An 18,762-nucleotide genomic window follows, 5' to 3' on the forward strand; every position below is an offset into this window, starting at 1 on the left:
ATTTCAACTCAACAATTGTTGGTTGCCTTTGTCTTTGGGTCATGCAAACTTTTGTTAATACCGTACTTCTATGGAAAACGATATCACCTGTAAATCGTTTATGTGCCAGCAAAATTCTCGGACATGCCACTTCTGGCATGCGTGCCTTAGGTTTGCCATCTAGGAAGTAGGCTGTTGACCTCACATCCTACTGATGAAACTAGTCTTGTCTGATTAGTGATCATTCCCATAATGGAAAGAACTGTACACATCTGAAAGGAAATGTGAATTGCTTTATGGGACACTGAAGTTATTGATGTGAAGTCAACAGCCTTCTATGTATAAGTATCCTAGTTGTGTACTTACACCTGGAAAAAGGATTAAACAATCGTTTCATGTTAAATATAACTTACTCTGTAACCAAGTGAAAAAGCTTTTTATAACAATCTCTGATCCAGAGTATTTTAATAATAAAGTGGTGCACCTTTTCACTCCTTCTACATGGAAATTATATGATGTCTGCATTAATTTGACCTTGGTATCTTCATGAATATGACTTCCACTGATGACATTTAATAACAGATGCCTTTGGGCTTGTTTGCTACTTGGGGAGTAGAGCAGTTCTGCATGATATTGAATTTTTCCTGCTATTGAATGGAGCCACCACTGAATTTCCTGTTCTGGAGTGATTCAGGTCATTGTATCCCACAATAATCCATATGTGGCTTAATTAGGCCACATATGGATTATTGTGCACAAACTGGTCACATAGTTTTAAAAAAGGATGAAAAGATATTGGAAAGTGTACAGAATCCCATGACTAAAATGGTCTCTGGAATGTTGAATATGAAGAAAGGTTGAGAAGATGCAATTTGCAAAATCTAGTGAATAGGAGGAAGATGGGGTGATATGGTAGAGATGTACAAGTTGGCAATGGATTATAGGATTAACATTGTAGAAGATTTCAATAAAATGGCAGAAGAACAAGAGAAGCCACCACAGAGGAGGATGTGAGTAAGGGAGTGAGAACCAGGTGTTTGAATGGAGAGTTGTGATTGGAATGCACTGCCTGAGAGTGTGTTGTTTGCAGAGAATTTGAATTTAAATGTATTTAAGGCACAGTAAGATGAGATGTGTATATATGACAAAAGGGTCCTCCCACACGAGTCTTTGACTCCATGGGGTAATAATCACACAGAGTTTTGGGAGAGGTATCCTTGCACTTTAACAGTACCTCAGTAAAGGCCAAATCTGGTTTGAGTAGTAACACACTTTTCTAATGAAAAGCGTGTTGTTGATGCAAAGTCAATAACCTCTATACAAGTAGCCAAACTGTAATGATACTTCATGTGAAACTTTTACTTAAACGTGGATAAAGGATTAAACAAGAATATAACTTCTTGTCAAATATAGTGTACTTTGTAAGTATATATATATATATATATATATATATATATATATATATATATATATATATATATATATATGTGTGTGTGTGTGTGTGTGTGTGTGTGTGTGTGTGTGTTAAAGATACCAAGCAATTTTAAACTTGGTTTTGTTTGCAGGATGATTTAAATAAGCTGGCAAAATGGGCAAAAGGTAATGGATGTCAGTTCAATGTGGAAAAGTGTAAAGTTATGCATTTTGGGATTAAAATATTACCAGCTGTGTAATACATTGATGGAATGATACTCCAAGAGATCGATGAAGCTAGGGACTTAGGGGTGTTGGTGGATAGGGAGATGAAGTTCGGGGGACACACTGCTAAGGTGTCCAAGGTTTGCACATAGGATTACTTGGTTATTGAGGAACACACAATCCAGAGATAAAGAGGTTATTATTCCCCTTTATAAAGCATTGATACTTCCACATTTGGATTACTGTGCTCAAGTCTGGTCAACTGGATTCCTTGGAGATGATGAGGTTGTGGAGAGGGTTCAGAGGAGAGTGATGACTCTGGAGGGTGGTGAATGAGTGGAATGCATTTGCCTGACTCAGTCGTGAGCTCTTCGTCTGTAAATGAATTCAAGAAGAGATATGATAGACATTGTTGATAGTTTGAGTCTCCCGCGATGAGTCTACTGACTCCATGGAGATACCATAATAATAATAATAATAATAATTATAAAGGTGAAACGTAGAATTTTAATGTTATTAAACAGTATTTAAATTAAGGGTTATTAAATCCCACATTGTTTTAAAACTGAATAAGAAATTCAAAGATTGAAGCCTATTGGCTCTTTATATTTAAGTTATTAAACAGTTTTATTCCAAACAGTGGTTGAGTCCATAAATCTAACATATTGGGTACTTACTTATGATAGTAGGGATTAGTATCTCATTTGTGCCAAGAGATGTTAGTAGATGTTAATATTTTTTTAAAATTTCTTTTTATTATTCAAATATTCAAGGACAGACTTTCTATAATAAAATATTAAAAACAATAAATCCTTTATCCAAGTGTAAGCAAAGTTTGCAGGACTGGCCAACTTGTATATAGAAGCTAATGACTTCACATCAATTGCCCATAATGCAAAGCACATATCCTTACGGACATGTATAATGCTATGCATTATGGGAGGGATCACTACCTGGACTGGTTTCGATCTTTATTGAGGTCTCATCAGTGGGAGCAAGACCTAGTGACATTTCTTGGCATCTTTAATTTATAGTATAACCAAGTGGAAAAACTTCCTACATTTAAAACAACAGAAACAAATCACCTTAAATGTGAATACATGCAATTATCAATTTTTTAAATAGCTCCACACGTACAGGATAAAAAAAAATTATTAGAAAATCAGCAGTTCAGAGTGGCCATTCTCAGAAAGTTGAAATTATTTAATGTTCTGTAATTTTACACTTAGGTTTGTTCAGATGATTATGCCAAAGGGAAAGCACATGACAATAAGACAGATATGTATCACAACTTAATGCCAGAGGAACAAAAAAAAAATTTTTTTTTTACACAACTTAAAACTAAAAAACAAAATATTTTTATATGTATGCAGTTTTGCTAATAGGTGTATTGTTCTCTTCTAATAAATCATCCTTAATCATTCTGAACAAATCCATAGATACAGTTGGATGAAACCTAAGTGCAAAATTGGTTGTATGTATGTACTGTACATACATACATGTTGAAATCACATCAGTGTAGTGAGATATCTGATATAATTATGTAGTTTTTTTCGTGACTTAATAAAACATAACTCTAATTGACATCTTTTTCCTTTTCTGTTTATATTCTTCAGAGAGGCATTAACTACATCTTCCAAACTTCCCAATTGCATTTTGCGATTCCTTGTATCTGTTGCTGCAGAAGAGGATGATTATGAGTTGCCAGCAAATGATCCTGACGATCATGGTTTGAAGAGTGACTAGCAGTAATACATAAAATGGACTGTTACAAAGCTTCTGTGATTTGAGGAAGCACTGCTTGTGTGAGCAACTTCCAAATAGAGCTTTCAATAACTTTTAAAGAATTTTAAAAGTATTTGTGTGATACCTCAGAGGATTTTTTTCTCCAATTAGCAACTTTCAAGAAAGGACTAATAATACAATATCTAATATTTTGCAGTCTGCCATAGTTTTGATCCGTGCACTAACCCCTCCTCCCTTTTATTGCACTTTTTTTGTACCTGAGGGCAGAGGCAAATCTTTATCTTTATAGAATTACGATATACTTTTATATTACTTGCCAAAGAACTGGCAATAACAGTACTTTAAATATCTGTGATTTTTTTCCCAGAAAAGGGTTCACACATAAGAACTGATCATTTAGTGAAAACAAAATAAATGAATAGATAAATGCAAGTGGCCAATACAGAGGACATGTGCTGTAAAATTTAAATTATTTGTAATCTTTAAGATTAAAATCATCACTGAAACCAAACTGATTTCGTAACTGACTGTGATCATCCCTTGCTTGAACATAAAAAATTTGATTTTCAAATGTAATGAGAAGGGATACTGTTCTTTAAAGGTAATTTAGTTAACTATAAATTAAAAGTAGAAATTCTATCTTGAAATGATTATTAGAAAAAAAGAAAGAAAATAGACATAACATATTTTCCTTTAATTATTTAAACATCACCAACATAGTGGGATAACATGAAATATCTACAAAGTCTTTTTTCTTTGAATCTACACAATATACAAAGTATTTCGTTTTTATAAAATCTGTAGAGACAGGCAAAAGTGATTTTCCCAATTATATGAATTTATCTATACAGCAAAAAAAATGATTAACCATAAAAAAAAAAAAATTCAAATTCAACTTGCTCAGCAATTAAGATTCTGTAGTTGAGCAATACTGTTGAGAATTTTACTGTATCTATTTTATTCTGTATTAAAATTTCTTTGAACATATTTCGACTTCTTTAAATGCTGAAATTATATTAACAGGAATTATGTATCTATTTATTTATCTGTTTGTTTGTTTTTTATATGAGGAGTAATCACTTAATTAAGTAGGTGATAATTATTCATCTTAATATGTAATTCCTAATAATGCTTTACACTATAAACAACATCATGAGAATAAAAAATAACAATTTATTAACTTACTAATATTTCACAGGTTTTCTAACCAGCATCATCAGATCAGATGACAGTTATAACTGTTATAGACACACAGCACTAAACTAACTGAGGAAAACCATTTAAATTATTATTATTATTTGGTAACCTCCATGTAGTCAACAGACTCATTGTGGGAAGCCCATTAACCAGCTACATGTCTATCATAATGAGCTTTGAAGCTATTCAAAGCTCATTTTGGATTATAGCCAATGGTTATAATCCAAAAAAAAAAAATAGAAAAATACCAAACACTCCTCCAGAAATCCTTTCCATTACCTAATGGAAGGGATTCCTAATACACAAAACTATCCATTATGCCCATTACAATTTTTTTTAAACTAGTCCCACTGTTACTGTGACAATCTGTGTTTGTGCTCTGAAGGTGCTGGATATAATACCAGTGAAATATTAGCAAAGAAGTTAAACAATAATTATTTTCTTATATTCTGTGTTGTGAATTAATATTGTTAAATAAACTGTCATGTACTGCCAAATATAATCTAAGTGGACATAAGAAGAATATGAGGACAAATATCAGGAGACTACTGAGAAGAGTGAAAGATAACAGAGTAGTAGGAAAGGTTGTCAACGTGTGATGCTGATGATGAGTTGCGACGGAGAGCCAAAATCATGAATGGTATGCTAGCGGAGGTGTGCGAGGAGAAGGGAGTGAAGTTTTTGGATTATGGCATGTGTTTGAGGGAAGAATGAAATTATATAGGCATGCGGGTTGCATTTAATAATAAATTTAGTTTAATCCTTTGCTCCCACTGAAGAGACCTCAATAAAGGTCAAAACTAGTCTGGGTAGTGGCCCTTCCCTTAATGCATAACATTATACATATCCACAAGGAGATGTGTTTTGCATTATGGGAGATACTGAGATAGGAGTGATGTTAGCTTGCTCCACCTTTGCAACGAGTTATCCGGTGTTGTACCACCTTACACCATTCCTGACGATACTTTAAGGCACAAACTTTGTTTGCTCACACTTGGATAAAGGATTAAACTAAATTTATTATAGTCTAACCAAGTGAAAAATAAACTTTCAGCATTGTTCAGAAGATAAGACAGCTGGTTTGGGTTATAGCCTCCCTCAATGAGTCCTTGACTCCCTGGAGATCTCAGATAATAATAATAATATGTTGTAATTTCCTCAAAAAATAATAATTATGAATAGTCAATGTATAAGCTTTCTATGAGAAGTGCCACAGAAAAGTTTTCAGAAACTCAAGTGATTGAGGTACTTGATTAGGTTAAGTACAAAGGCCTATTAAGCAGAGCTCCCATCTTATGTTTTCTGCAAATGGACAGCCAGCTCTCTCTGATTACACGTTCTATGTGATGAAGGGTCTGTATTCTTACACTTTGCAACTAATGTTGTCATAACAGAGAGACTCATCCCTTCCTTCTATATCAGTGACCTGCTCCAGTTAACTGCAAATCCAATCAACCCTTTTTGCTGAGGGTTAAATTCTGATTTCAAAACCATTCTTCCAGGGGTGAATATGTCAGGTGTGCAGTGCTCACCCATGAAATATCAGTACCACCCATATTATATTTTTGGATTTATTCCCATTAAAGATTCCCCCCGATTGTTTGCAGACTTCATGCGATTTCTAAAATAGAACACAATATACTATACTAATGCTTCATTGTCTCTTCAGGAGGGCAATAACGCATTAGTGCTTCATGAAGAAGGCACTTTCCATTGCGATTGGTTATTGTGTCAACCAATCCAATTGAACATTGTCACTTGTCATGAGTTGAGCACTTTTCGTATCCAATGTATATTACAAACAGTTGTTACGCATATTTTCTGGAACTGAAAATTTGAAAGTGGATGTTAGGAGAAAAACCTAAATGTTTCTCTTGCTATGCAGTATAGCATCTGTTGAGGTTGCAAAGTTTTTTAGCGGTATAGAGACATTTTTATTCTAGCCTTCGGAAACAGCAGACAGTAAAAAAATATCTATTCCTGAATAAAAATTAATATTCTGTGTATTATAAGACGTTGTTTATCTACAACAAAATACCAGCATATGTGAGATTGATAAGACAAGAACCACTGATACTAAAAAAAAAAAAAAAAAAAAAACTAATGAATTTAGGATTCCCGAAAGTGTGGATAATTCCAATAATGATCGGATGTTATGTATACTGAGTGTCAGTAAACAAAATAAAATTCTTGGAAAACGGATACACAAACCAGAGAAATGTACATAACATGTGTATTTCTGTGTAAACAAATTTTACGAGATGATTTGCTGCTCCATCAAACCATATTTATTTCTGCAATACTCTCTCTCTCTTCATAATTTTTTTTTGTAATTATGCCATCATAAATTCACTTATTCATGTTTAGAATTTATAGGATTGTGCTATTGGCTCTACCCAGCAACTTATAGGACACACATATTACAAATGATAATTATTAATTACACTGGCCAACAAAAAAAAAATTTTTTTTCTGCTGATTATGATCTGACACTTGTTTTTACTAATTTGGGTGCGCTGATTTCAAATATCAAACCCATTTTTCTCTATCACGTCAGGTTTTTCCTCTATGGCATTTTCTTTTTGTTAATTTGTAAGTTTTTTTGATAGTTTTAAGGAGGCAGTGCTATTTAGAGGATCAAAAAAATCGATTTTTTAATATTTTCTGAAAGTATGTACTTTTAAAAATCTGTTCCTAACTTTTTATCAAGAAATTCGAAAAATTCCCAAAGATATAGCCTATTATTCAAAGCGGTGTGCAGATATAATCTTTATATGTGGACTTTTTCAATCGAAGGTGAGTCAGCCGATCTCATATGGAGGTAGCAGGGTTTTTTCTCCCGGAAACTGGGGTTTTTCATCCCACATACATACAAATCAGCCCTTCAGAATACACACAATTTACAAACAAAAAATACTAGTTGTGGTGGAAGGCGGTAGATGGCGTGAATTGTGTACTTCAGATGAAGATCCTGGTGATTCTACATAAATTAATGTGTGTAATTTGCTTAATCAAGTGGACACCATTGATTATGCAAAACACTATTTTATAAAACACTATTATTGCCATTTTTGTGAATGAACAAGTGTATATCAAGAATGTATGATACTGTCCGGACTTCTTACTTCAGTAAGAATATTAATTGATTTTATTATTATTATTACTATTATCCAGGCCTCCATGGAGTTAAACAACTCATCGTGGGAGGTCATTTTAGGAAATACAAAGTTTATCATACCACTCCGTGAACCCACTGACCGTTCCCGCTCCAACCACTCTCTCAGGCAATGCATTCCAAGGTTCAACCACCCTCCATGCAAAGAAACCACTCCTCACCCTCTTGCACACAGCCTCCTTTTGTAACTTCCAGGGATGGTCCCTTGTCATCACTCCTTTCCCCTGTTCCACTAAGTGAAAGAACTCTCCAATGTCTACCCTGTAACTGCCTCTCAACAGTTTAAAAGTCTCAATCATATCACCTCTCCTTCTTTTATCCACCAAACTCTGCAGTCCACATTCCCTCAGTTGATCTTCATAACTCATATTGTACAATCTTAAAACCATCTTTGTTATCTCCTCTGTACCCTTTCCACAGTCAATTTATCCCCTTCAAATCCTGGGGACCAAATCTGAGAACAATAGTCTAAGTGTGGTCTGATCAGAGTCTTATACAATGGAATGATAACTCTTTTATCTCTGCAGGTCAGTATCCTTCTCAGTATTGCAGCAATCCTCTGAGTTATCCTCATTACCTTTGCAATATGCTCCCTGAATTTCAGTTTTCTATCAATCAGCTGTATTTGGCAATTACTGCCAAAAATATAGCAGGTAGGCATTAATATATGATCATTTAATATTTTTAGAGCTTTCTTAATTTAAAAAGATGTGCAGCAAAAAAAAAAAAAAAAAAAAAAAAAAAAAAAAAAAAAAACAACATTGATCCCAGGATCTTTCATATAAGTAAAGTTTTGCTTATCTCTTTATATCAAAGCATAAGCTTACATTTCTTAATATTATCTTGGCAACCATTATCCTTCATGCACACTGCCAATTTATTTAAATCATCCTACAGGATATCTATATCACTTATCAACTAATGCCCTCCCCAGTTTTGCACTGTTAGTAAACAACTGAACATCCCCCCAATATCATGAATTTACAAATTAAAAAATAAGTGAAAGAACAGAGGCAGAAGCTTGAGACACTCTACTAGTTATTCTCATTCACCTAAACTCCATTGTGCCATATACTACTCTCCAATATCTGTCTGTCTGTCAGCCCCCCACCACCACACACATGCCATCTATACCACCAGCTTCATTTCCTCCAACTTCATGTTGGAGGACCAATGGACTGCACACAGCACCCAGAAAGGATCAAAACAGAACTCAACACTTCCCACACTTCGTCTCAATCACAGAGACATCTTCAGGGACCACAATATACTTTTAAGATTTGAAAAATTTAGTACAAAAAAGATGTGAAACCAATACAGTAGTTTCACGTCAGTTATCCAAGAGACCTTTGTGTGTGAAGTATCTTCACAAGATGATACTTCACACACAAACATTGTTTGCATATGTTTGAATAAAGAAAAAAAATCAAAAATATAATTTCTTGTCAAGTACTTTGTAACCCAGAAGAAAAACTTTCTAATAACTATCTCTCATCAGGAGTATTTGATACATTATTTACCTACTTGTATAGAGAAAATATATGATTTCTGCATTGATTTACCATTTGCATCTTCCTGGGTTATACTCCCACTGAAGTAAAATCATCTTCTCCTGTTTGGAGTAAATGATTATAAAGGTCAAAAAGCTGAGATTGCTCCTGAATACTACAACATTCTGGCAATGGCATTCTTTTCGATTAATAAAAGTAAAATTTGGTATAAAGAAATTTTTAACCTCTTTCGCCATGAATTTCTACAACTGGGTATTGACAACACTTTGTTTCATAACTTCAGGGGATCTTGCTTGGAGAATTGTAGTCACTCCAGTCAATACCATCAAATGGAGGTACTTTAACAACGGAAATCCAATCTGTGACATCCGTTACCGATTGGAAACAGTAGAACATGAATTCTACAGCTGCCCTCTTGCCCTGTGTATTTGGAATAGATCATGTAATGCATTGGTCATTCCATTACTTACAACAGAACAGGTTCTTTTTTTTGCAGTAAATGAATTAAAATACCATTTATGGAAGAAACATAGATTTGAAAACCACTAATATGACATGCAAATGCTTTACATTATTGTATTGTGGAAATTTTATTATTCAGTCAGATGATTTTTGTATTTAGAAAGAAGCATTCTAGGAGATATCAAATTTTTGGCTAGGTAGTATAGACCACACACATTATGCCATCAGGGGGAGATAAAGTTCTGTCTATTTTTACTATGAGAGGTTTTTAAATGGTTCCATCCTCTTAGTTTAATGTGGTCTTATGGTCAATTGCAGGGATGACTAGAGAGCAATCACAGGCAGAGAAGGCCAGTGCAAGGCAGTTAACTCAGATAGGGTATCTGAGTTAATCAGATACCTTATCTGAGTTAACTGCCTTGCACTGGCTCAGATACCCTATATAAGTTAATCACCAGGCTAATCACCTGGGTATCAGTCATCTTTGCACTTTTGTTTCAATTGGTCTTTTGGTTGTTAATCTGCATGAGACTGGTGAAAAAAGGAAATCTTTTCTTTCTCTTAATACTGTCAGGAATCCTCTATACTAGCTACTCTAGGTTGATGATGAGCACCCCTTTAGTTTTTCATCTCAGTCCCATTGCCAAATGGGTTTGACTCCAACTGATGACACTTATTAATGCTTCTCACTAGGTTTACTTAGTTCCTGGGGAGTAGAGAAGATCTATTCAGTGGCGTGTTTCTGCCTCTCACTAGATGGAACCACCACTGACATTCCTATCCTGGAGTGATTCGGGTCAGCAGGAGTAATATGTTTAATAATGATCCTTTAGTGTCACTCAGTGAAATTTAAAGTGATGTTGTGGATCATTCAGTTTTTGAAGCGGTATCTCTGCATTTAAAGCGGACCTTAATAAAGATAAAAACTTATCCAGGCAACCCTTCCCATACTTTTTTTTTTTTGTATTGTGGGATACTGAGGCAATTTATGAAGTCAACAGCCTATATATATACGTAGGCTGTTCAATAGGTAATAAGACTATATTTATACAGAAAGCAGATTACCTTTAATCGTCATCATTTACATGGTCTTTTTCGAAGTAACTACCGTGAGACTCGATGCATTTGTAGCAACATTGCGTCCACTTCTTAAACACATGTGAGAGTCCGTTTTTTGAGAGTTCTTTCAAAACTGCCTCCGCAGCTTTTACACATGCTTTGTTGCTTTCGAAATGGCGGCCTCTTAGTGGTTTCTTGAGCTGAGGAAACTGTCAGAAATTGCACGGTGTGAGATCAGGAGTGTATGGAGGGTGTGGTAGGATATCTGTGTTGTTATTCTGCAAAACGTCCACTACACAACCAGCAATAAGTGGCCTTGCATTATTGTGGCGCAATAAGAAGCCATTCTTCAGCAATGGATGCTTCCTTTTGACGTGCTTGATGATAATCACTGCTGTGTTGATCATTGTCTCTGTGTTGGACGTTGAAGGTCTTCCCTCGCGTTCAAGATCTTCCACATTTTTGGCTTCCTTCCTTCCTTAAAAGTTTTATGCCAGGGAAAAACACTTGCCCTCGACATTGCTTCATCGTGGAAAGCTTCACATATCATGTTAAAAGTGTCCGATGCTGATTTTTGCAAACATACACAAAATTTAATCGCAGAACGCTGTTCCAAGGACACTTCCATTTCGAAGACTGGTCGTGCCTCATAGGCGTGCCAATGAGCACTTGCGTTTAGTCACGTGACACTCTGGCACATCAGCCTGTATACGCCATCTATCAATCTTTTTTGTTAATACAGACAGCAACATTTCTTTATTCCACAGAAATTAATATTGTGATGAGTGGTTTCGCCACAGTAAAATTAGTCTTATTACTTATTGAACAGCCCACGTGTGTGTGTATATATATATATATATATATATACACACACACACACAAGTAGACTAGTCATAAAGATGCTGCATGTGCAAACTTTGCTTACATGAAGCAACACTTGAAAACTTTCAACCATTTTCTACTGTTAATTCTGTTCCAGCTGGCTAAATTATCTAAAATAGCTAAAACATCTGACAGGTTGATTTGGATGTCTGCTAATCTCCACAAAATTTATTTATTTTTTATGATGGAGTTTGGGTGTGATATGGTTCTTGAGAAGCTTGATAAATATTTAGAAAGAAGGTAAGTAAAAGAGGCTGATAGCATAGATGAGATTTTACCTTATAGCCAATGCTGTTTAATTGTTTGTTTATATTATCTAGTATGTTTATCTTCCTGATGAAACTGTCATTTGGTGGATGGTGAAAGACGTTTAGTTATGTTTACAATTTATTGATTTATTCTTATGGCAAAAGGAATACAGAATAACTACAGGTCAATGTCCAGTCTGGAAAGCCAATCAAAGGCCTCATCCATACAGTTTAATATAATTCAAAATTACTTAAAAAATAAAACCATTCCTTTAATTGTAATTAAAGGAATTTTACAATTTTTGAACATTACAATTCATTATCATCATCATCAAATTCCTGCCATGTACCCTCAAGGGGTGTACAGGATATGATAGTACCACATGAAAAATTTACAACATTACTGATTTCCTATCTACAATTTTCCTCCAAATCAGTCTGTAACTTGTCAAGACTCCAACATTATCAGATCTTATATTTCTATCGTCTAAGGCACTTTGTACCGTATCAATCCATCTATATCTTGGTCTTCCTCTAGGTCGTTTTCCTGCCAACCTGGCGGAGAACATTTGTTTTGCTAATCTTTCCTCGTCCATTTTGTTTAAATGTCCATACCATCTTAGATTAGCTCTGCTAACACATTCCTGATGCTGACAATGTCAAGTTCTTTCCTAATATCCTCGTTTTTAATATGATATTGCCATTGATGCCATCAGTTCATGCCTCAAGTCTTTCTCAGGACTCTCATATCTGCGGTCTCTAGTCTTTGGTCAACTGTTTTACTTCTGGCTCAGCTCTCAGATCCATAAGTTAAAACTGGTTTGAACACGGTCTTGTATAGAGCTAATTCAGTGTTCTGACTAATTTCTCTCTTATTCCATATGAATTTATTCAATTGACTTCCTACCATACCAGCTTTGTTAATTCTGTTATCTATTTCCAGATTTAATTTACCATCTTCACTAAAAATCGTGCCTAAGTAGCTAAAATTTTTTACTTGTTCCACAGGTTCTCCATTCACAATGCAGTTGACATTTTCAACGATTCAGCATATTTTCATTGCCTTTGTCTTTCTATTGCTGACCTTCATACTATATCTATTACAACAGTTATTCAATGTAATCAGACTTATAGCAGATTTATTTAGAAGTATAACATCGTCTGCATAAAGCAAAGAGCTGACATTAACATCTCCAATTTTAATATCAGGTTTAATACCACTTTCGTTCATAATATGATCCATATAGATAATGAACAAAAGAGGAGATAATGTACATCCTTGTCTCACACCAGATTTAACATTAAACCATCTTCCTGAACTTCCTTCAATCCTAACTACTGATTTACAACTCAAATAAAGACTAAGTATTGCTTGATATAATGCCCCATTGACACCATATAACTGTAGCGTAAATTTTGATCCATTGGAGAAACTTTTCTGCAATGGATCAAAATTTCTGATTTATATATTTTGATTCATTCATGAAAATGGTACTTAACATGATTATGTTAATCAAATGAAAAGCAAAACAAATCTCAGAGATGAATCAATCAAACTAAGCATCAAATTCATCAGGATGCACAATACTGATAATTATACATAAAAATAACTTTAAAAAAGCACAAAATAAATATTACCTAAAATAAAATTAATTTACAGCCATATTAATAAATTTTACTTAAAGTAAATTAAATCGTTCTTAAACAAGTCAAATAGATTTTGTTTGTTTTAAAATATAAATCCCTTTATAAAAAGTAGTAACAGACGAATCTTAAAGCGGCAAAGTGGGGTGTTGCTACAAACCAAGGAGCACAGAGGGTGGGGACCAGGAGATGTTTAGACAGTTGAGCTTGGCAAGTCCAAGAAGAATGATTGTTATGAAAGATTTTAACTACAGCAGTATAAATTGGGGAGAGGAAGATGCATGTAGCCATAAGGGAATGGAATTTCTAGAATTCTTGAGGGGCAAATGTTTTAGGCAACATGTGATAAAGGGAACAAGAGGTTGAAGAGTTTTGGATTTGGTCAAAGCATCAGAAAAGTTGATAATAACTGAGACGACATCTCTCCCACCAGTTGGAGAGAGAGTGACCATGTGGTTTTGACTTGGAAGATGAAGAGACATGCAGGAGTATCAAAGAGACGGGAACGTATGTGGAATTATAAGGCAGGTGATTAAAATAGACTTAGATATAAACTTGGGGAAGTTTCATGGAGGGAGGAATTAGAAGGTCGGGATATCATAAGTGCTTGGGAAATTGTAAAGGAATATTTGTTAGCAGCAATAGTAAGCTGTATTCCACAAGTGAAGAAGAGGACACAATTTGGTGTAAAGTGGATGACAAACAATATTAAACAGGAACTGCATGTGAAAAAGAGGCCATGAAAGATATATATGGAGACAGGTGAAGAGCAGATGCAGGAAGAATATAAGACACAGGTCAGGAGAGTGACTAATATGGTAAGGAAGGCGAAACTGGAATATGAGAAGAGATTGGCCTAAGATCCAAAGAAAACCCTAGGGAATTTTTTAGCTATGTGGCCATTACAAGAAGAAATGATTGTGGAAGAATGACACTGTGAGATAAAAATGGGAAAAGAGTGACTGATGCAGAGGACATAGTGGAATTGTTCAATGAACATTTTATGGGAGTATTTCATCCTGGAGGAGTAAATTTTAATACTAGAGGGATAGGGTAGGTTCGAGGTTTAGAGGTGCAGGAGGAGAGTGTGTTCCAAATACTGAGTACTCTGGATGTCAGTAAAGCTGTGGGACTGGATGGTATTTCACCACGAGTTCTGAGAGAATGTGCTAAAGAACTGACAACTCCTTTGACCTGGCTTTTCAATGAAAGTCTGGCTGCGGGAAAGGTGTCCAGGGAATGGAAGAAAGGTAAGATAGTGCCATTGCATAAGGGCGGTAGCAGACTGGAAGTGTCTAATTATAGGCCAGTCTGTGTGTCATCAGTAGTTGTTAAGATCTTGGAGATATTAGTGAGGGACCGTATACAGCATTGGGCAGATGAGGGTAATGTTATCTATGAGAGTCAACATGGATTTGTTAAGAGGCACTCTTGTTTTAGTAATATGCTAGCCTTTTATAATGAAGTTACAAGAACAGTCGATGAGGGAAAGGCATATACTGCCATTTTCTTGGATTTGGCAAAGGCATTTGACAGGGTGCCACATGATAAGTTGATATTTAAGTTGTGGCACATGGATTTGGATGTCATATTGGTCAACTGAATTCAGGATTGGGCTGTCCGATAGGTATCAGAGAGTTGTGTATGGTGGGTTAATTTCAAGGAGGCAGAAGGTTACAAGTGGGGTCCTACAGGGCTCAGTACTGGGACCTATATTGTTTAACCTTTATATCAATGACATTATCAGTGGATTGCAGGGGGATATTCAGTTGTTTGTGGATGATGTGAGGCTGGGAAGGGTTATTAGTAATAGTGCAGATGTGGTAGCCCTGCAAGAGGATTTGAATGAGATAGAAAGATGGGCAAATGAATGGGGGTTACAGTTTAATGCAAAGGTCTTGAGGTTTGGGAAACATCGATGGGATGCTGCATACTCTATGGGACGAGTTATACTGGAGGAAGTAGGAGAGACAAGAGATCTGGGGTTGATGATTGATAGAAACCTGAAATTCTGGGGACATATTGCAAAGGTGGTGAAGGTAACACAGAGGATTGATGCAATAATAAGAAGGATGCTGTCCTGTAGAAATAAAAGAGTTTTCATTCCATTGTATAACACCCTGATCAGATCACACTTAGACTATTGTTCTCAGATTTGGTCCCCAGGATTTGAAGGGGATAAATTAACTGTGGAAAGGGTACAAAGGTGGATAACAAAGATAGTTTCAGGACTGTACAATGTTAGTTATGAGGATCAGCTGAGGGAATGTGGACTGCAGAGTTTGGTGAATAGAAGAAGGAGAGGTGATATGATTGAGACTTTTAAACTGCTGAGAGGTGGTTACAGGGTTGACACTGGGGAGTTCTTTCACTTGGTTGAATAGCGGGAAGGAGTGATGACGAGGGACCATCCCTGGAAGTTACGAAAGGAAGCTGTGAGCAAGAAGGTGAGGAGTGGTTTCTTTGGATGGAGGGTGGTTGAACTGTGGAATGCATTGCCTGATAGAGTGTGAGAACAAGAATGGTCAATGAGTTTAAGGAGCGGTATGATAGACTTTGTGTTTCCTAGGAGGGACCACCCACGATGAGTCTTCATAGACTTTGTGTTTCCTAGGAAGTGCCTCCCATGATGAGTCTTTTGACTCCAAGGAGGCCTGAATAATAATAATAAGAAGAAGAAGAATGTGAGGAAAAAAACTGTACAATGCAATTCAAAGACATCTTTTATTATACAATAACTTGGGAAATATATAAAATTACATCACAAGCATTATTTACTAAATTTTTAAAATAACAACTTTTCGCTCTTTACCTCTCAACAATTTTAAGAATTATTTTACATGCTTACAGGTTTCTTCTCATAAAAAAAAAGACCTCTAGCAAAATGTACAATATTATATTTACAACAACAGCTTCTAGCAAGCTTAATGTTAATTTGTGAATATTGTTTCCAATATTTTATATAATGTATACATCTATGTGATGTTAATATTCAAATTCTGTTTACAAAACTACTTTTATTCAAATTATTTCCTGCATATATATATTTATATATATATAACGGAATCGTAATTAAAGTTAGATTTTGAAATCAGTAAATAATACTACAAAATTGTTCAGGCAATAACAAAATAAGTCAAAAGCTTTTATTACATTACAATGTACAAATACAACATATACAAACCCAAAATTCTTAATTTTTCTCTAACATCAGCTTACCAAAGAATACTGAATTTCGCAAGATCAATGATGATTTTTGAAAATGTCTATTATCGCATATCATATCATATCATGCATTCCTTAAGGTGTAAAAATTGCCTGTAAAGTACATCAAGCATTTTGAAATATCTGAATATGAAAAGTGGACCATAGAAGAAATGATTAACAAAAATAAAAACAATATCACAGTATGAAAACAGAAAAGGAGTGGTCCTGTCTTTCATTTCCCATTTTAAGACAATTACAAAATGATCTGTGAGTGGTTTTTCCATAACTGCATTATGTGGACCCACAAGTAAATCACACTTTCTTCAAAAGTTCCTCTATCTAAACAAAAAATGAAAATAATAATAATAATAAATAATAATAAAAAGTGGGAGGATGAATTTAAACATTGAAAATACTTGTTTCAAAGTTTATACAAGTTTTCAAACTGTTCATGTTTTATAATTTAATAACAAACACATAAAATAATGAATTTTTAGATTAATCACAGAGTTATACAATGATTATAACACAGTGCCCATTATAACACTGTGTCCAGATCTGGGCACCAGGGGAGAAGGTGGAGAGGATCCAGAGGCAAATGACCAAAATGATAGCAGGTCTATGGAATGAACCTTATGAGAACAGGTTGAAGATTTGTGGGTTGCAGAAATTGGTTGATAGGCGGAAAAGGGGTGATTCCTGCACAAAGGTGGTTCCAAGGCTGCTGTTGAAAATTACCGGCCAATCAGCAAAACAGGAATCATTATCAAGGTCTTAGAGAAAATAGTCAAGAGGAAAATATGAGATTGGATAGAAGAAAATGGGATACACTATCGGGGACAGCATGGTTTTGTGAAGGGTAGGTCATGCCTCAGTAACTTGCTCACATATTATAACACAGTGACAGTTGAACTGGATAAGGGTAATGGGTTTACAGTGATTCTACTGGACCTTGCTAAGGCCTTTGACAGGATACCACATGGAATTCTAATCAGTAAATTGCAGCATATGGGGATGGACATAGGGTTGGTGAGATGGATAGGAGGGTGGTTGATAGAGAGATATCAGAGTGGTTTACTCAGGAGTAGAGTCCACAAGACGGCCTGTGACTAGTGGTGTGCCACAAGGATCTGTTCTTGGACCACTGCTGTTTAATTTGTTCATAAATGATATAGGAAAGGATCTGAGAGGAACAGTTCATTTGTTTGCGGATGTTGGGTAGTGCAATAGTGAATGCAGATGACGTCAAAATTTTGCAGGATGATTTGGATAGATTGGAGGTCTGGGCTAAGGAGAATGGATGTCAATTTAATGTGGCAAAATGTAAGGTTATGCATTTTTGGGTGAAAAGATTGGCGGCAGTTTACTGCATTGGTGGAACCGTGCTCCAGGAAATTGATGAGGCACGAAATTTAGGAGTGTTGGTGGATAAGGAATTGAAATTTAGGGAACACATTGCAAAAGTGGCCAAATCAGCTCATCAAATCAGTTGGTTGCTGAAGAATACGTTGACAAGCAGGTTATTGTTCCTCTGTATCGAGCCTTGATAAGACCCCATCTCGACTACTGTGCTCAGATTTGGTCACCTAGGTTTCTTCTTGATTGGGAGGAGGTGGAGAGGATCCAGAGGCGAGTGACCAAGATGATAGCAGGTCTGTGGAATGAACCTTATGAGAACAGGTTGAGGGTTTGTGGGTTGCAAAAATTGGTTGATAGGCGGAGGAGGGGAGATATGATTGAGACATTCAAATTACTGAAGGGTTTCTATAAGATTAATTCAGAGGATATTTTTCAGAACAGGACTGGTGGTGGAGGACAGTTCCATGGACAGTTGCCATCCATGGAAACTGGGCAAGAGTGTGGTTAGCAAGGGTGTTAGAACTAGGTTTTTTACTTGGAGAGTAAAAACCCTAGATAGGTTTTTAACTCTCCAAGTAAAAAACCTATCTAGTGGTGAATGAGTGGAATAAGCTGCCAGAGTCTGTTGTGGGTGCCATAACTGTGAATGAGTTCA

The 18,762-nt window shown here is 35.5% G+C and overlaps 1 protein-coding gene across 1 annotated transcript in view; it reads right to left on the bottom strand.

Annotated features, from left to right (window-relative positions):
* Window positions 1-16,673: 16,673 nt before the first annotated feature.
* The window catches only part of LOC150107904 (TATA element modulatory factor-like), a 483,854-nt gene continuing 481,765 nt past the window's right edge, over window positions 16,674-18,762 (bottom strand). Inside the window, exon 24 of the mRNA XM_090390537.1 lies at window positions 16,674-17,087. Within this exon, the coding sequence (XP_090246663.1) occupies window positions 17,061-17,087 (27 nt within the window). The 3' untranslated portion in view covers window positions 16,674-17,060. The remainder of the gene's footprint in view (window positions 17,088-18,762) is intronic.

Source organism: Typopeltis vanoorti, chromosome 3, assembly GCF_054136105.1.
Source record: "Typopeltis vanoorti isolate ZY-2024b chromosome 3, IOZ_Tvanoo_1.0, whole genome shotgun sequence".
NCBI lineage: Eukaryota > Metazoa > Arthropoda > Arachnida > Uropygi > Thelyphonidae > Typopeltis > Typopeltis vanoorti.